Source organism: Planococcus citri, chromosome 4, assembly GCF_950023065.1.
Source record: "Planococcus citri chromosome 4, ihPlaCitr1.1, whole genome shotgun sequence".
Classification (NCBI taxonomy): Eukaryota; Metazoa; Arthropoda; class Insecta; order Hemiptera; family Pseudococcidae; genus Planococcus; species Planococcus citri.
This window is the reverse complement of record NC_088680.1, coordinates 20,661,579-20,681,760: the sequence shown is the minus strand read 5'-3', so window position 1 is coordinate 20,681,760 and position 20,182 is coordinate 20,661,579. Positions and strand designations below refer to the sequence as shown.

The following is a 20,182-nucleotide window of genomic DNA, read 5'->3' as shown; positions in this document are numbered from 1 at the left end:
GTGTGTATGATGGAATCAAGTTGTCCAGTGTTCAAGTCCACGTGTGACGAAATTTTAATTTTATAGGATCATTCTAATGAACTAGACTCTGAAGTAAAACAAAATAAGGTAGGTATGGAACTTAATTGAAGAAAAAAGAAAGAAGATCGAAAATGAATTATTTAAAACATAGAATTCGATAAAATTAAAAATTGGTACATAAATAAACGTGGGACGAGAAGTCAATCCTCCCCCCCCAAAAAAAATGCAATAAAGTGTTTGCTTCTAATTTAAAATTTCGAATTTCAATTTTCCTGATTAATTTGAGGTTAAAAATGTCACAGGAAGTGGGTTCATCAATTTTGAAAAAAAAAACATCTTTGGCTTACTAATGGTATAAATTTTAATTTTTTGAACAGACTATATTTCAAACCAGATAGGTACAAGTACATATAAAGAATATTTGTCTAGTCCACCTAGTTTTTTTTTTCACTATCCCAAATGTTCGTTAAATTAGATCAATTTTTATTTATGTTTATTTATTTTATTGGTCATGTGTTTTTTTTTGTGCTGGATCATCTTCACTTCTGAAGGCACCATCAGCCACACACCCTTACCTGCAATTCTCCATCATCTAAAAACTATTTCTAAATATTGCAGTTCTTCTGTTTATTATAAAATGAACATTTTCATAAAATTCCACATTTTTTTCAAATAAAATTTTTTTAAGTTAACCAGACCAACGGAAAAGTCAAGAAATGACGTGATTTTCATCCTAATTTTTTTTTTAATTGAAAAATTCGAACGATGGTGAATTTTGTTGACATTTTTGAAATTTTGAATTGTATCTGAGGGTACGAGTGATTGAGAGGATTAATTGAAATTACATAATATGTATGTATATTCAACTAGTGGCATCAAAAATATAACAAACGATATTTCGTCTGGCATTTTTTTTTCAATTTTTCCCCTTTGATAAATTTTTGGAAGGAAAGGGGATGTAAAAAATGGAATGAAATTGAGTCTGTTGAGTAAATTATAATATTAGGTACCTAATTGTGTTTCGACCAGAAAAAAAAATGTCAACGAATAAATTTTTGAAAAATTCTTGCTATGAAAACAATTATTGGTCCTGAGTATGTAGTTTTGATCTTCAAGTAATAAAAAAGTCTTTAATTTGACAAAATGGAGCTGAAAAAATCCTTTTAAAAATTTAGAATTTGGTACACTTGGCTCAAAAACCTCTGCGTTTTTACAGAAATTCTTTTCAATTTTCATTTTCTCCCCAATTTGTACCTCAAAAGGTAGGGAAATTCAGATTTGGTGCTAAGAAGGCTCAGAAATAACTCTGTTCAGAAGATTGAAATATATTTAACATTCATTGAAGATTATTAAATGAAAAATTAATTGGATAAAAATCAATTTTTCAATTTTTTTGACTGATGTGATTTGTTTTGAGGCATAATTTTTTTCAAAATGACAATTTTTCCAAAAATTACTTTTTTTGATGACTTTTTTAATAAAACTTTCAATTGTTGATCTCATCTTGAGAAAGTACCTTACTCGTATACTTGAAAATTAATCGAGTATCAGAGAAATGAGGTGAGGTGGAAGGGGAAGAGAATCCGGAAGACAGTATTATTGAGAGTTGATTTTTTGAAAAAATGAAAAGGTAAGATCTGAGTAACCCTGTGAGCCTCTCAGAGACTTAGAAAACATTCCGGAAAAGTAATGCATTTCGATTAGGAATTTTTGTATGACCCTGTAAAGAGTCATATGAACTTTTTGAGATCTTCTTTTCGGTTCAAAATCGACTTCGAAAGAAATTTATTCAAAAGGAAAATCAAAAATTTGGTGTCACTTTTTTGGTGTCACTTTTCTCTAGATGTTTCGAAGTCATTGCATTAGTTCTACATTACTTCTGGACTGGTGAAAAAATACTTATTTGAGGAGGAGGAGGGGGAGGAGAAGGAGGAGTTGGGGGGGTATCCAAATTTGACAGCAAATTTTTTCGAAAATACGAAGTACGAACAAAAAAACAAGTCTAGGTGCTGAGTGACATTTTTAGATTTCTTGGTGAATTTTTGTAAATTAATTCAGACTTGAATAGATTTCTAAGAAAAATTCAAAATTTATTCAAATTGAGGCAGAAAGCCGAAATTTGACTTTTATACTCTTTTCATAACTGGTCAAATTGATTATTGGAGGTTTGAGCTAATCTGAAGCCACCAGAAAAATTATTTATTTCAGTTTTAACGAAATTGTAATGAAAAAGAAATCCAAAATGAAATTGGTAAAAGTATAGTTGCGCACATTTAATGAAGTTTCCTGAATTGTTATCTTGCAAAACTAAAACTCTCATTTTTTTTAATAGTAAAATTGCTAAAAAAATCTAACTTTTTCCAAAAATTGCTCAAAAGTCTTGTTTTTTTTTTACCAAAGTCACTTTTTTCGACAACGGTCAACTGCTCGCTTTTTGACCACAATTGGAAAAAATATAATTTTTTTATTAATAGGTAATTCGTAAAAATTGCTAGGTAAGTACTGTGCATTTTGATAAAATTTTTTACCTATTAGCAAAATTTTTGATGATTTTCGCCTTTCTTTTTTCAAAAATTACCCGAAAGTCAACCTTTTTTGCCAGAAATTACCAAAAAGTATCACTATTTTGCCAACAATTTTCAAAAAGTCGTGTTTCTTTACTAAAATTGTCCAAGTTTCACATTTTGCCAAAAATTGGGGGTTTTGCTAAAAATTGCAAAATTCTCTCTTAGTTGCCAAAAATGTCCACAAAGCCTCGTTTTTTAAAGTGGGACATCAAAAAGTTGTAAGATACATAGTACAATTTTTTTGAAATTGAAAGTCAAACATTTCAATACCTATTTGTAATGCTCTGTTATTCCTCTTACTTCTCGCACTGCGTGATCAGTCGCTTTCGCCAACATTTTGTGAACCCCGCGCCTGACATAAAAATGAACGAATTTTTAAAAACTCTGGAAAAAAATTGATCAATTTCGGAATATTTATCTGATTTTACAACATTTGATCTGACTTTAAACAACTTTGGAAAACTTGAAACCAATCCCTGACATTACGTTAGAGTTTAAAACAACCAATAAAGACGTATCTATGATTTGAAACTTTCCTTAAAGAGAAAACTTTGCTTCCATTTAAAAAAAATTAATTTCAGTCTGTTTAAAACCTACATTTTTATTCGAAATTCTTCTCCAAAAATTGAAGAATTGAAAAATCTAGTGTAAACACCAGAATATAGTTCAAAAAGATAACCTATTGTTTTGGAGGCCAAAATTTAGACATAAACCATTTATTAGGTTCCGAGAACAATGAATTTTTCAAAAAATTTCCCAGCAAAATTGTAGGAGAAAATTTTAAAATTGAGTTTGTGGAAACGTTTTTTGAAAATTCGTGCCTGAATCAATCGAAAGGGCCACCAAGGTCATTTTTATGGACATTTTTTCAAACTGGGAAAATCCAAAAATCTGCTGGAACCTTTAAAACTGCTGGAAACTATTACTAATTGATTTTGGGAGTTAAAAATAGGGAATAAACCAAATTTTAGGTTTCTGTCTCAGTTTGATGAAATATTAATTTTTCCTTGGAAAATGCACCAATTACTTACCTAAGTAAAATGTAATTTGCCAAAAATCGAAAATTAAGAATTCAGTGCCTGCTTGAAAATTTGATCCGGTGGTACATTTTTGAGATGTCTTTTAGTCCAAAAATTTTTCTGCCAGTGGAAATACATACTTGTCTAAGCACTTGCCATCAAAAGTTACGTAGGTAGCTGAATAAATGGATATTACGTATGAAATAATTCCCAATAATATAGGTAGTTGAATGTTCAATGGTTTAATTTGCATAACATTTAATAATAAAATTGCGCAATTAACAAGATACTCGTAAGTAAATATATAGTCTATAGATAATTCCGCACGTTCTCTCGTTCTCTTCCGGTGTCCGGTCTGTTCTTATTCTATACCTATCTATACGATACAACACTAAAACTCATCGTCGCGTGCCCGACTAATTTCTATATTAACGATACGATAATTTAATTTGTACAACGAAACTCAACCAGTAAGTACGTATAATAAGTCAGCTTAACCCAACCCAAACCTACCTATTCGAAAGAAATAAAAACGAAAAGAAAAGTTAACAGCATTAAAAAATCATCAAGCAGCAATTAACACGCGATAATTAATAGATAGGTAGCTACATATTATGAGGAACACTTGCACTTCGGGGTCTCTGCGGACGATACCATACGAGGTGAAACGAAAAATTTCATATATGGGTGCATTTGCCTGGTCATGGCCAGTTGACCGAGACATTTTCATTTAATTAGCCTAGTTGGTGAAGAAAGTGTATAGAGTAAAAAGTTTTGCTTTCTTTTACCATTACAGCCAGTGAAAGGTCGACGGTAGTTGTGACAAGTTGCTCTTCCGTAGAAGCGCCGCCACCACCGGCTCAGCCAGCTCAAGAGGTAGCCAGTGGCGGACCTAATCTCGTGAATAAACAACTCGTGTTGCCATTCATTCCGCCTAAATTTTCGAATATCGATAACGATTCGAATTCGTTGATTAAACCGTCCGAGTATTTGCGCAGTATATCGGCCAATAAGAATTTCAAATTGTACAAAACCAAATCCGAAGCGAACATATCGACTTTAGAAGAAAAACAACATGTGCCCGTTGTGAAGGAGATACCTTTGACTAAGTCGCAGCAACAAAACGGCCCGCCTCCGCCGCCATTGCCTGATCTGCATAAATCGCCGACAGCTGCGTTGAAAAATCAGCCTTTGAGTTTCATCAGCACCAACGACCTGACCAGTATACAGCTGAAAAGAACCGAGAAAACCATCGCGTCTAAGACCATGTCAGCGCCTAATGGAGTTATACCTGGTATGTGATTTTATATAATTACTCGATAGATTGTGAAAAATTGGCCGAAATTGGTTCGATAATCGCACGATTAACTCGCGAAGTTTGGTTGACGAGTGTTCGGTAATTTTTCAACAGTTTAGACTGTAGAATGTGTCGATCAGACTATTTCGTTCGAGGATAGAGTATCTACCTCTACGTACCTAATTAAAGTTACCTATGCTAATTGTTGCCCTTATCGAAATATTATAATTCGACGTTTTAATCGAAGGCTGTTTTACACCTACGATGGCTGAAATTAATACCTACCTACGTAAATTGACCTAACGACGAGCTTATAACGTGCCATCGATCGGTTTATAAATTAATGAAATCATATATAAACTATCGTATCATTTACCTGTCACTTTAATTAATAAAATCAAATATTTTCGTATTTTTTAGCGCCTCCATCGCAACCTTTCCAGTCTCAAAAACAAGATTTGATCGCCGAACTCAAAATGTCTCGAGATATTTCCGGTATTAAGAAAATGAAAGTCGAACGAGTCAAGATGGAAGAAAAACAAGAAAAAGAATTGGTCACCGAGATCACCAGACAATTTTCCGTCGAAAACTTCGTCGAAAAAGTAAGAATACGAATCCGTGTTATTCGAACGAGAATTCATTCTGTATACAATTTCTGAATAGAATGTGATTATGTGTATCAAATCAGAGCTCTAGAAAGACCTTTGTGAGAAATGGACTCATGAATTAACCCTCAAATGACACACTTATATTTTTTTCAAGATTTTCTTGTACTGGACTGACGAGTGACTTGATATCATGGCTACCTGATACATGTGCGTAAATGTTCACCCTTTCATTTGACATGTTTGACACATTGCCTACTTTCATATTTTAAGGGGCAAAATTTTTTGAAAAAAAAATACAATTTTTTCATATTTTGTGATAATTTTTCGTAGCCAATCGACAGCGACTGGAATAAAACTACCGCCTGGTAAATATTTATGTATCCATGCTCTACTAATTTATGTACAACAACTTGCCTATTCTTCTCATTTAAGGGGCAAAAAATTCAAAAATAATTATTATTTCACTCGTTTTAAAAAATTTCTGCCCCTTAAAATAAAAAAGTATGCAATATGCTCAACAGCGGAATTGAAGCGCAAGACATACACACACATGTACCAATAGTCGTTCCCACCCGAGCACTCTTTCCTTCCAGCGTAACGCATCGAAAAAACTGGTGTGGTGAAATTCACCACCTTGTGCCATTTAAGGGTTAAGTAGTTTTTCTTTGAATTGAGATTTTAAAGTTGGCTTTTTGTATTTTTGAGTGCGTCGACGAACCCTCAAACGAATAGGATCATTTTGAATTTCTGATTCATTCGAGATGTGTTTAGGACTACGGACAGATTTGCATTTTTTTAATGGTAAAAATTGTGGTAATTTTCCAACATCTTGTTTCGTATTCGCCCCTCCTCTCCCTCCTTTCTTCCTCTATTCATAAACGTAGGTATTAATTAAATTGAACCGAATAATTTTATTTAAAAATCCACGAAATTAATAGGCCAATTTTGAGGATTGGAAGAAGGATTTTCAAATTCTCAAATCCAAAAATATTTCTCATGGAACCCTGATTATCGATTGCATAAAATTCTTGAATTTTTTTTTAAAAAAAAAAAGATCGTGTTTTGAAAACATTTATCTACGTTGATTTTTACGTTCAAAATTACTCGATCAATGAAATTACACTAAATGGACATCAATCATCTAATTACTAGGTAACTGCTCTTTCAATTTTATAAAATTTTGAGGCTTATTGTAGGATGTGGAAGGCTCGTGTACCAAAAACGAAAGGTCAAGGTCTGAATTAGCACCTCTATAACTAATTATTCATTTTTTTTTTCAAAGTATGGAGCTTACTGTAGGACTTGGAAGGCTCGTACCAAAAAATCAAATTAAAATTCTGAATCAGAAGCTCTTAAAATTTAACAAATCACAGGTCGTCCAAGTTTTTCAATTTTTTTGAAATTTTGCTAGCCAATTTCGAGGCGACGAACTCTTATCAAAAAATAAAATAAAAGAATATTATGCTACATGATTTTCAATTTTTTTTTTTTTTTTTTTAAATTTGACCAAAATTTAGGGAGGCATAGGTACCCTTTTGAGGTATCAAGATTCTGGAACAAAGCATATTCAAATCTATCTATTGTAAAACACCGCAGTGCTGAATTTTTCCAAATGTTTAAATTGCAGTCTTCTGACTTTACATTTGAAGGGCTTAATTCCAAACTGCCCTAAGTCCATTTTTCCGATTTCGAGAAAAACGTAAATGACTGTTTTCATCGCCCTTCCGCTTCAATAATATAGATGATGTGGTTATATGATTGTGAAGCTTGATCTTTCTGCTATAAAGTACTCTATTTGTTTTTTAATTTGCGTATTTTCAGCTCCAGAGAGCGCCAAAGAGTGAGAAAAAGTGGACTTAGGTCACTTTAGAATAAATTATATAACGTTGAAAATTTTGAAAAAAAAACTGAAAAATGCGTTAAAAAAATACACGAATCATAAACTCGATACATTTCTGAAAAAAATTCATACAAAACACCTTCGAATTTCGTCTATTTTATGGAGAAAAAACATGAGTAAATTTGAAGAAGAAAAAATATTTATGTAGGTACATATATCAAAAATCTTGAAATTTTGAGCGAAAAAAGTGATGCCAGGTGTTGGGACAACTTCTGTAGATAGTAACCGACCTGTACCACCACATGACGCTGCTAACTCAAAAATCGAAAAAATGGACTCTGGCCAGTTTGGAATTAAGCCCTTCATTTGTTTAAAAAATTAATTTTTTCAAAAAAGTTCAATTTTAAAATTTTTTAAGAAAATAAGTCTGAATCTTTTCTCGACGCTTTTCGAAAATTTGCTCAATTTTGAGCAGAGTTGGGAGACTCAAAGTGACTGGATTCGTGTTAAAATGTCATAAAAAGCATTATCGCTCGCCAAACTCGAAATTCAAATAATTTAAAAACATTTTCTCATCAAATCAGACAAAATAATCCCTAAAAATCATGAATTGTGGCATTTTATATTACTTAATCAATTTTTCCTTAAACGAAAATAAGTTAATTTTTTTCGATTTTTGATTCGAGAGGAGGGGAAAGGGGCTGGAAAGGGCGTGAAAGTGTACCTAAAAAAATAAGCGAATATTCGGACAAAATTCAACCATGAAAACGTATAAAATGACACTTCGCACGTCATATTTAATTTTCTGCGAAGTTCTGATCACAATATTGAAGCTTCTAATGGAAGGAGAGAGGAGAGGGAACCAGAAAAGTTGGATCGAAAAACCGAGCAAATATTTTGAACTCAGTGACTCTGAATTAGCATGCATCGACAAGTCACACCACAATTTCATAATTTTTCGATTTTTTCAGAATGAAGGGGGGGGGGGTTATATATAAAAAAAATGAATTTCAAAAATCTAACACCTGACTTATCACTTGTCATTTTCAATTTTTGGTGTAGAGATCACCTTTTTGGGGACTTGAGGGAAGGGTTTGGTTTGTTGAAAAAAGGAATTAAAAAAAGTCTTTGCTGTAAGTTTTTCAAATTTGCAAAATTTTGATCGAAATTGGGATCTCACCCCCCCCCCCCAAAGGGAGCACAAAGTTGCTCCAAATTTGATTAAAATTGAAAAAAAAGAATTCATAAATGAAGTGATAAGGTATCGATTGTGACTAATTTGAAGGCGCTGAGTTCAAATATTGGCTTATTAATATTTTCTCGATTCAACCAATCTGAACCCCTCCTCAATCCTCAACTTCGTTCTTCTCGCCAGCCCTTTTGAATATGCTCAAAACACCAAAATATTTATTGAAATTACCACCATATGGCATGTACATAGTTCGTAAATTTTTTTAAAGCACAATTCGAATTATGGATCAGTCGAAGTCTCATTTTTTGTGAATATATTATTCCAAAAAATTTGCCAAAAAAATTAATGCGAAAAAGTCTTACTTTTTCAGCAAAAATTAAAGAAAAGTGGGTATCACTTTTTTCGCCAATAGGTTACTCGTATTCCTAAAAATTATCGCTTTTTACCAAATTGCAAAAAATCTTGTTTTTTTGTTAAAAATTGCAACTTTTTTGCCAAAAATTAAATACTAAAAAAAAGTGGCTTTTTTGCAACAAGGTGTCTAAAGGTCATGAAAGTCATGAAAAAGTCATGAATTTTTCTCAAAATACACTTGAAGTTTTTTTAAAAAGCTCTTAAAATGAAAAAAAAATAAATAAAAAATTTGTTCAAAAAATTAGAAAAATTAAAAAACTAAAATACCTAATTTTTGATCCTGTAAAAAATGGCTACCCTGCTCCATTTGCTCGCACTTAGTTATTTGATTTGTTTGGAGGGGGAAGGTATTTTCATGCGATAAAAATGTAAAAAATAGTTCACGAAAAAGTCATGAAAAAGTCATGAATTTTTGTCTGAGAGTTTTGTTGGATACTTACTCTGAAGATATTCCAAATCAAAATTGTGCCTTCTTGCCCAAAGTTGTCAAAAATTGTCACCTTTACGTCAAAAATTGCCAAAAACTAAACTAATGCTTGATTACAAAAAAGTTAAGAAACAACCTCACTTTTCAAGGGCCATTATTACAACAGTGGATTAAACAGTTGATTAACCAACGGACTGTTTAACTAGAAACGGTCTGTCAAGGGAAATTCGTTATTACAACAGGCAATTCATCGTCTGTTCATAAACCGACTGATTTGTGACAGTTTTGTACAATTTGCCTAAAAGCACAAAGCAATAGCCAATATTTTTTACAAAAATTTGGCTAAAAATAATGATGTTTTGTTTATTATTTTATGATATGGCGAATGGAAAATATTTGGCAGCAAAATGATTTCTCAAATTTGTAATTTTGTTATCAGTTATCAGCGAAATAAAAAAAACAACAGTTTTCTACAACCAATCACAATGTTAACCAGTCGATCAAGTTATTTTGACGGACCGAAATCGGCCCGTCAATTAACCGAGGGTTTAATCGATGGTTAAACGCTAATCAGTGATTGTAATAACGAGTTTAGTTCCTAACCAATGGTAAACAGTCCGTCAACCGTTAATCAACTGTTGTAATAATGGGCCTAAATGAAAAAAAAAAAAAAAAAAAATTGAAATGGCAGGTTTGTCAGTGAGTAATTTACCAAAAAATTCTTTTTGTTTACATTTTTCAATGAAATGTTTTGATGAGGATGATTTAGGACAAGATATTGAGCATATTAAGTTTTCAGTTTCACTCAATAAAACTTCTGTAATCTTCCATAGACAACCCAAGATTGAATCTAATGGAGCACGGCACAAAAAACGTGTCCATGATTTAAACTTTTCCTTGCAGAAGAAACCTTACACCCTTTTTGATTTTTTTCTACATTAGAATATTTTACTCACGTCTTGCAACTTTTTTGGTTACTTTTTTTTGGAGAAAATTAGGTAGATACCGAACCACGAGCTGTATGGTTTGCTAAATCAAATTTTTAAAATTGTGATTCGAGCTCGTGATAAAGAAATTGCATACTTGACTTGTCTTAGGAGCTCTTTAAAAACATCTCTATCTTCGACTCTTCGTAAGTTCGTAGATACATATTTCTCAGGTAAATTTTCAGATACCAGACACGGACTCGACGGGTAACCCGATTCCACCGTGGAAACGACAAATGTTAGCTAAAAAAGCCGCGGAAAAGGCTAAAAAGGAGTTGGAAGAGAAATTCGCCAAAGAAGCAGAAGTACGACGGTTGCAATCGATTCCTGCCTGGAAACGTCAACTTATGCAAGCAAAAAAGACTGAAGAAAAGTAATTTTCCTATTTATTACGAACGATTAAGGAATTATCATTATATTTACAAACAATTTGCTGGTGTTGTTGTATAGATTATATGTGCCTCATTTGAAAGAAGCCGTCGCCAATAATACCGAAATGACGGTCAACCTTAGCGTAACTGGAACTCGGACTATGCTGAATGGCAATAAATCATCGTCGGACGAAGAAAACAATAAAGAAAACAGCGTACCCGAATGTAAACTAGTAAACGGTAACGATGCCGAAAAACGTAAACAAGAAGATGATGTCGACGAACAAAGTCATATAATACCCTGGAGGGCTCACTTAAGAAAAACTAACAGCAAGCTTAATCTTTTAGAATGAAGACAACCTTGCCTGTTATTGATAATGTACGATCGTTAATTCGTTTTATTTAACTTTTAATATCGTTAATTTTTTTTTCCTTTATGATTATTAATGTGTATTATTACCTGTACCTATCCATCCAGAATGTATTAATATAGCACACGTTGATTTTTTTTCCTTACTCGCATTCGTTGTAATATTTAAAAAAATATGATATCGTAAACGATGTGTGAATATGTGTATAGTTTTTTTTTTATTATTATTATTTCGCCGATGTACTTAGTTAATTGTTTATGAAATTTATAATATAATATTATTGAGCACTAGTTTTCAACTGTTGAATGTTTATTGATAACTCTTGAAACAATATAATTGTATTTTTTATGTATTTTTTTTGTATTAGTATTAGGATTACGTGTATATTTTTGTATTTTTAAAATTCTTCGTATACGCGTTTATGAAATTTTATAATGTTGAACATTTTTATTAAGTAATTTTAAAGACGTATTATATCTACCAATTATGTATGTTTTGTCATTATTATGATACTGTGCGTTGAAATAAAAATTTATGATATTTTAATACTCTCGTTGAAATTTGCTTTTTTATTTGCGAGGAGACGTGGGTGCTTTTTTATTGACCTTGGAGATGAATGAGATTTTTTCGAAGTACCTATTATATTGAATTCATTGAATCTGTCTTTTTATTAAAAAAGAATTTAGATTTAGAAAAAATTGTGGGATTTTTTAAAAATTTCCTTCAATATTGTGTGACTGTGACAGAATAACTTTACCCATACTTAGCTTTTATATTCAGTCAGTCTGTCGTTTATTCAGGGCTACTTGGCAGATAAATAGAACAAGTGATCTGTGAAGATGTACATATGCTTCTCCCAAAGCAAACTAAAGTCTTAGGTACTTATAACTATCTGTACGAAGTACGAACGAATACTTTGTCTAGGTATACCTACTTGAGACAACTCGGGCCACACGTTTTTGTTTATTTCATATGTAAATTCATCGTACCTATACGATCGTATTGAAATTAGCAAACGAGAAACATTCTATTGATACCAGGAATAAACAAGATTGTAATAGAAAACACTCTCCATCTTCCCTAAACTAAACAGCTCGTTAGAATGTACATAATTATTTGAAAATTATAACATACCCATCGTCCTTCGCGATTTTTCAAAATTAATTTTTTGCAACGAGAAAAAAAACGTGCAATGTTGAAAAATAATTTATTAATTTTAATCTAAGTAATAGCTTCGCTTCTGAAAGAAATTCGTGGAGAGATCATCTGTGTTTCGCATTTACATAATTTTTTTATTTTATGCCCGTTTAGTTAGTCAGTTCAAGTTCAAGTTGGTACTTTACTGGAGCCAGTGGGCATCTAGGTGATAAATTAGAGTACCTACTACTTAGTCCCGAATTATATAATAGGTACCTATAGTGTTATAAACAACAAATGAAAAAAAAAAAAAAAAAAAACACACATTATGAATCTCTTCATTTATGAGTTTTGAATAAAGTAGAATTTTTTATTAGGTACGAAATAGATGGGTAGGTATTATTTTTTAATTTTGTCTTCTTTTATGGATAAGAACGAGACGAGTACCTAGGTAACTAACTATGTACCCACAATGATGCCAAAAAAATTTTCTCAACATTTCCCAAGAATAAAAATCAACTTTTAAATTTTTAATAGGTAGGTACGTTGAAAAAAATGATTTTCGATTTAGATACCTATTGGGTCATTCCATGTCAACTCAACCAATTAACGTTTTTGAGTCATGTCTTTCGATTTCGCTCAAATTTTTTTACAATATAATACCCACCCAGTAAGTAAGAACCCCGCAATTAGTTTGTTCGTTTGGTCCCAGCCCCCTCAAGAGGCGAGTGGGGGGGCATTATTTTCACATTGTCTCGAAGTACTCAACTTCAGCAGCCCATTCCTCAAAAACTATGATACTTATATCAAAAGTGATTTCACAATTCAAAAGGACATTGCATTTAGAACTTTTTAAGAATTTTTAAATTTTCAAAAAATGAAAGTTGAACTTCCAAATTGAAAGTTTAAATTTCAAAATTGCGCTGTAAGTGGGAACTACCATTTAAAATTTTGAAAAAATTTCCATAGATGTACCTTTTTATGCTTTTTCGAAATATTCAAGTTTCGAGATAGGATCTTTCGATGGAGAGGGAGCATCCCCACCCCCAATTTTGGGCGAAACTTTCGAAAGAATACCTGGGGCATGTGATATATCGAATTGTATGTTTTTGGTGACGCTGAACACGAATATGACGTGAGATTTTGATAGGACCCCATCGATGGCCCCCAGCACCTCCCCAAAGGGGGTAAAAATTCAAAAAAGTGTTTTGTTCGTGCGACACATTGAATACTTAGTATGTTTTTGGTGACGCTGAGCACGAATATGACGTCAGATTTTTGATTTGATCCGTCCACGGCCCCCAGCGCCTCCCCAAAAGGGGGTAACCCTAAAAAATGGTTATTACATTCGTGCGACACATCAGACACATGAAAATATAGTATGTTTTCGATATCGCTGAATACGAATATAGCCATCGTTTTTTAAATCGACCTCACCCATGGCCCCCAGCACCTCCCCCAACAGGTAAAGGTCAAAAAAAATTGTTGGGGTCCGTGGATGCTGTCAAATAAAAAAATCTGACGTCATATTCGTGTTCAGCGTCACCAAAAACATACTATTCCATGTGTCGCACGAACAAAACACTATTTTGAACTTTTACCCCCTTTGGGGAGGTGCTGGGGGCCATCGATGAGGTCCTATCAAAAATCTGACGTCATATTCGTGTTCAGCGTCACCAAAAACATACAATTCGATATATCACATGCCCCAGATTCGAGTCTTATAAAAACGACACCATTATTATGAAAATAGCTTAACTTTCAATATTATTATGTAGTAAAAATCGAGGTGGGTCAAAGGCACTGGAGGGGTGTGGTTGCAGGTAGCATAAAATTGGACTTCATATTCGTGTTCGGGGTGTTTGATTCATCTGAAAACGACACCAATATTATGAAAATAGCTCAACTTTTAAAATTGTAAAACATTCAGGTGGGGCAGAGGCACTGGAGGGGTTTGGATGAAGGTAGCATAAAATTGGACGTCATATTCGTGTTCGGTGGGGGGGGGGGTGTGGTCGATTCATATGGAAACGACACCTCGTTTACCAAAAACAATAATATTTACACCAGAATCCATTTTTAGGTAAATAAAGCTAAAAAACGCCATTTTGAGAAGAAAACATGGGGGGGGGGGTGAAATTTTTTGTGGGGATACCTCTTATGGATGTTTACAACATACCAAAAAATAAAAAAATTGGTTCTCATAGGGCTGAGAAATTTTTTTTTATTGTAATTTCAGAAAGGGTGGTTTCTCAAAAACGGGGGAGGGGGGTCTGGGGGTCTGAAACTGCCCTGAGGGAAGGTGCTCAATGGTACCCACCTTCCATGCAAATATCAACCCTGAATCTCTCGGGGACAAATTCACCATACTTATCCACCTACTTATAGCTTTACAACTGTTTGGAATTTTCAAAAATTTAACAAAAATTCAAAATTCATTTGCATCTACGTCTCCAAAACTTTTGAAAAAATTATTTTCAAAGTGGATTTTAAAGTCGTTGTCGAAGTTTAAAAAAAATTGAAGAAATTCAGAGTAATTACCTGACATTATTGCTTTTACCTTCGTATAAAATTTAAAATCAGTCGATGAAATACAGCTCCAGATGAGGTGAACCCCTGAAAGATACATTTTAACAAGTACCTAAGCATTATCGTTCAAGGTACGGATGAAAAACTGATGAAAATCAACGAGCTTCGAGTCGAATGAGATTTTTTAAAAATAATTAAAATAATTTCAAGGAAAGTTACTCTAATAATTACTTACAAAAATAAAATTTAGGAGGAAAATATTACACTTTTTGGTAACCAAGTACCTACCTATATACCTAATAATAATATATACTTATTTCATATTTCACCAGGTGCATTAAAAAAATTCGAAATTTATTACTCACGCTGAATATTAATTGAGTAGCAATATGGAATAACTGAATAGAGGATTGGGCTAGAAAGGAAAACGACTAAAAGCCATCATTCTATTATGTTGTTTCGAGAAGAAAAAAAACTAGTCACCTATACCCTCTTCCTACGTTTGTTGGAAAAGACTACATACAAATCATTAATATCTCATTTCCAGGAACTTGTACCATCCTAACTGAGATTCTGAAAACCTTTATATTTAAGGTCAACTACTGTATTATTTTCAAACGCGTATCGTCGTAGTCTGCTGCTTTATCGGTTGTTCATACTTTGTATTAACAAATTTTCGGAAGCTGTTATTTTTCAATTTTTTCCAAAGGTGAGTAGTTCGATTCTTATGCAATTTTATGTACATATTTTACTATTCACAGGTACTTAACTAGATGTTGGTTCGAAGAACGTATTTCTGAATTATGAAATACTTTTCTCAAAAATATCTCCCTAAATCAAATAATTTAAAAAAAAATAATTATGTTGGTGAGTAGGTACGCAAAAGGTTATTCTTAATCACAGTCGGCTGGTACCTACTTACTTTTTGTAACGTATGCTATTTTAGAAGTCTATAATATTGCGCAAAAATTTTGGAAAAGACACCAATATACTTAGGTAGGTATACTTACTTATGTACTTGTTTTTTTTTTTTTTTTTTTTTTTTAATTTGAGGTTTTGACTTTTGGAACATTATAATAGGTAGTTACAACATTCAGAAGGTATTCCAGATATGTTTTTTATGAGTTTTGATCCCACAATTTCTATGTATGTTTTTGATTTATTTTTTTAACACTTCTCATCTTCTCGTTTCCATTTTTAAATTATTAATTTGGATTTTTAAAAATTGTTCTTTTATTATTCATTTCATAATATCAAATGTAGGTACCTATGTATAGTATTTTTTTCCAACATATTTTGTTTTATTCTTAAAATTTACTGTGCCCTTTTTTCAAAATACTTAATGATAATTGATAATAATTGCTTTCCAACAGCCTAAAAAGTATTCGTTTTCTTAAACATTTTTTTTTTTTTATAATGACTCCTTTTCTTTGCCAAACATTTAAATTTTAAAAATACTGTACCTATTTTCGAATCCAATTCACTTTTTAAAGAAATTTTCATGTAATTGATTTTCATTTTTTTTTCAAATATTCAACTATAGGACATTCAACATGAAATCAATCGTTTTACTCGCAGTGTTCAGTTCTGCCTTAGTATTTGTACTAGGTGCTCCAGAACTGAGTGATTTTCAAAAAGAAGTCTTAAAGAAAGAAGAGGAAGCTGCCAAATACTGTAAAACCATTTATCCAGTCAATGAAGGTAATTTTTTTATTGATTACCTTTGATTAGGTATGTTTTTATCGCCTTTTTTACGTAAGTAGGTATGTATATCTTATCAACATGTGGAAAATTTTTGTAAAGTTGGTGAAGCTCCATCGGATACTTCAATGATTAATTTAATCAATCATTCTAGTTACGTTTCATACCCTGGTGACTTTTAGGTGAAAGAAGTGGCCTTATTTGAACGATTTTGTAAACCTGGTGACTTCTGGTGAATCTTGGTGACTGATTCACCAGAAGTCACCAGGATTCACCAGAACATTGAAAAGTCAGGGAGGACTATACCTACTTATAATATTTAGAAATGAATATCTACAACATACATTAATTTTCCAGTTTGGAATTATAAATCACTTCTCTGATGAGTATATTAATTTTTTAATGATGTCATGTTTCAGATATACGTAAAAAATTGGGTTTATTTGTCGCTAAAGGAGAAACTATTCCAAAATACTTCAATACAACAGAGGTACGAGTATATGTCGATCTACATTATATTACCTATTTATCTTTATGTAGGTATCTATATCCATTTTTTTACAGTAAAGAACTGGTAAAAAGGGAGTAGGGAGAGGATTTAAATCGTTTAAGAAATTTGGCTCTTTAAATCTTCGAGATCGCTAGATTTAAAATTCAAAATTTGCTAAAAGATTTGAAAGTTTTAAGATGAAACTAAGAAACTGAATTGAAAATTTCATGAAAGAAAAAATAATCATTTTGAAAATTTAATATTTTTTCTTAAAAATCGAGTACTTAGGTAACTGGAAAAAAATTTAGTACGGAAGGATGATTTAGATTTGCATTCGAATTTCGGCCAAAGATGAAAATCTATAAAAAGGAGTAGTTTATCTCTGCTCACTCACATCAGTATATTATAGTATACCTACCTATAATTTGCATACTTATGATGAAAAAAATCGTAATTAATCTGTTTTGTTCCATTTCAGTGGTGTAATCTGCACTGCAACCTGGAAAGAACTGGATTTGTGAGTATAAAATGTTGCTTTATACAGAATTTCTTAAGCTAAAATTGCAAAAATTCCAATACCTAAAGCAATATTTTTATTTTTGCGTGTTTAGTTCGATGCTTCGGGTAAAATGCAAGTTCGCAAGATCTTCAAATATATGCTTAAATCGATTCCTGAAATTGCACCCAACAGTCACACGCTTTTAATTTCGTTATTCCAAAATGCCAGATCGACCAACGGTAGGTAGTAATTGATTTAGCACGGCTACCTCTTTATTTAATTAATCAAATAAGAACTACGTACCTACCTATTAATACAAGTAATCAGATTTTTTAAAAAAATTAGAAAAAAAACATTTTTTTTGAATTTTTTAAATTTAAATTTCTGGGTTTTTGTGGAATATGATTTCAAATGTTAATCATTTGTTATTGCCAAACTAATTACGAGTAGGTACGTATTAAAGAAGAATAAAAACATTTTTTTTTTACAGGTATGGAAGACAAATGTGAAAAAGCTTTTGTAGCATATTATCGATTTACTGAGTGAGTATAAACCTAATACCTTGCATTAATTATTATTAACAATGAGTTGTCATCATTCACGTCTTAAGAATCATCGTAATAGCTTATTTCTTACATCGATACCGATTTTCAACTTTTTCAGAGCTGTTATGATAGCTACTTTGGCTATTGATTTGAACGCACAAACCGACGTCAGAGAAAAAGTTGTAGAAAGTGTGTTGACCGGCGAAGAGTTGCCGAAAGAATTAGAGACCAGCATAGAAAAGTACTTGAAAAATGCCGAGAACTTCTTCTCTCAAACGATTAAACCAAGTCCAAGCGGTGCTCCTGCAGCTGCTCCCGTCAGTTAATGCAATGCCTAATTCATCAGTGGAAAATTTAATGCCAGCATTCATCATCCAGAAGACATTTTCTTCATAATTATGGTGATCGAATCGTACCTATCCTGTTACCTCGATTGCGTTTAATTTTATTAATCGAATCTGGGAGATTTTTCAAAACTGATTCAAAATTCAGTTAATTGTATTACCTATCAGAACCAAATAAACAATTCCATTCATTTTCAAATGTCCAAGTGATTTTTTATCTTCGTCCAGTTTTTCAAGTTGGGAAGGTAAGTACAGTTTTTTCATTTTTTTTTTCTTCATTAAAAAAAATCTTACCTAATGCAGAAGAATATCCAAGTAAATCAGATTTTTGAAGAAAGTAAGTAGGTAACTTGAAATTAAACATTTTTTGGTAAGAACTCATTTTTTTGAAAATCACTTTAAAAATTCTCAAAATAATTAAAAGTCAGAGTAGGTAGAGAAAAAATGCTGATGAGTGATGACATCTCATATAGGAAATTTCCTAACGACACATTACTAAATTTGAAATACAGACATACGTATTAATCTCTGTTTGAGAAATCAAAGATCGCGTAGAGAAGACAATTTTTCAAAAAAAAAATACATATTATTTATAAATTGTGAATCATCGTGATTAAGCGAATTGTTCCAGCATTTTGGAAGATTGAATTTTTGTTGATAACTAAAGACCAGATATGCATGTATGAAAAAACATACCTACTCTTTACATTATAACCTACAACATTATTAACGATGAATAAAGAATAATTTAGTTCCTTCGAGTAGATAAGTGTATGCAACTAAAGTTACATGTAATGTTGTGATGGTTGTATATTGATCAAAGTGAAGAGACACAATGGTACGGTGCAACTAACTACTAAGGAAAAGTTTAAAATTGATAAAATCGGGGGAAAAGGAGGGTTGATTGCATATTACAAGGTTTTGCTGGAAGTCGGATTTTGAGAAATTGAAAAAAAAAACTACCTATGTGAGTTGAGAATATGCGAGTGTTTTTGTTGCAAATTAAAAAAATTCACTCACCATTTAAAAAAAAAAAAAAAAAAAAAAAAACACCAAGATTTTAAATTTCTCTGATATTGCGTTACACCAAAATACGTACCAACCTATTGTGTATTTCAAGTTGATATAAATTGGAAATGCATTTAATTTTTAACCCAATGTAGATCACTCAAAACGAGGTTCATAAGTTCCTAAATGATATGATGCAAATTTTTTTGAAAAAATTTTAAAAGTTGAAAATATTGACGAATTTGGTTCAAATTCAGATTGATGGTGTAGTTGGACGTTTTTCTTATATATTTCGAGAGAATTTTTTTCAAATAAAAATTGATCACTTTGTCAAAAATTTAGTTGAAAATTAAGTTTATTATAATGCTTTTTTTTTTGTTTTTACTGGTAAGTGAAGAAATCTCAACTAACAGAAAAAATTTAGACCAAATTTAAAAAATGTTGAAAGGGCATTCCAAACTGTACCACCAAGCAGAAATTTCAGATGTTGAATTTCATTTTTTGATTTTAGACAAATTTTTGAAAATTTAAGGAAATTGGATAAAATTGAGGTGAAAAGTTGAAAGGTGTATGGCTTATTTTTGATCTCTAAAATATTATTGGGTGGTTTTGAGCTTTTTTCAGGGTTTCTTGACAATTTTAAATTTTAAATTAAAAAAAAACAGTCACAGATCTGAAATTTTTTTATGTTTTTTTAATTATTTTTGTTCGGTAAAAACATTTCTGCTTCTTGTGGTAGGTACCTTTTAGTAGATTGGAAGGAAACTCGTGATAAAGAAATTGCATACTCTACGTTCTTTAGGAACTTTATCTAAA

At 31.8% G+C, this 20,182-nt stretch overlaps 2 protein-coding genes across 5 annotated transcripts in view; both read left to right on the top strand.

The window, feature by feature from the left end:
* The window catches only part of f (forked), a 102,793-nt gene extending 91,382 nt beyond the window's left edge, over positions 1-11,411 (top strand). For 3 of the 4 annotated variants that reach the window (XM_065360022.1, XM_065360023.1, XM_065360025.1), the window contains 4 exons: positions 4,404-4,901; positions 5,325-5,506; positions 10,545-10,744; positions 10,822-11,411. In XM_065360022.1, coding sequence (XP_065216094.1) covers positions 4,404-4,901; positions 5,325-5,506; positions 10,545-10,744; positions 10,822-11,095 — 1,154 coding nt within the window. In that variant the 3' untranslated portion in view covers positions 11,096-11,411. The remainder of the gene's footprint in view (positions 1-4,403; positions 4,902-5,324; positions 5,507-10,544; positions 10,745-10,821) is intronic. The other variant, XM_065360024.1, reaches the window with a different exon arrangement.
* A 3,923-nt stretch (positions 11,412-15,334) lies between these two features.
* LOC135844105 (uncharacterized) lies at positions 15,335-18,551 on the top strand. The gene is made up of 7 exons (XM_065362217.1): positions 15,335-15,488; positions 16,323-16,480; positions 16,900-16,970; positions 17,449-17,487; positions 17,582-17,708; positions 17,960-18,011; positions 18,133-18,551. The coding sequence occupies exons 2-7, from the start codon at positions 16,333-16,335 to the stop codon at positions 18,338-18,340; spliced, it is 645 nt and encodes a 214-aa protein (XP_065218289.1). The 5' UTR covers positions 15,335-15,488; positions 16,323-16,332; the 3' UTR covers positions 18,341-18,551.
* The last annotated feature ends 1,631 nt before the right edge of the window (positions 18,552-20,182 follow it).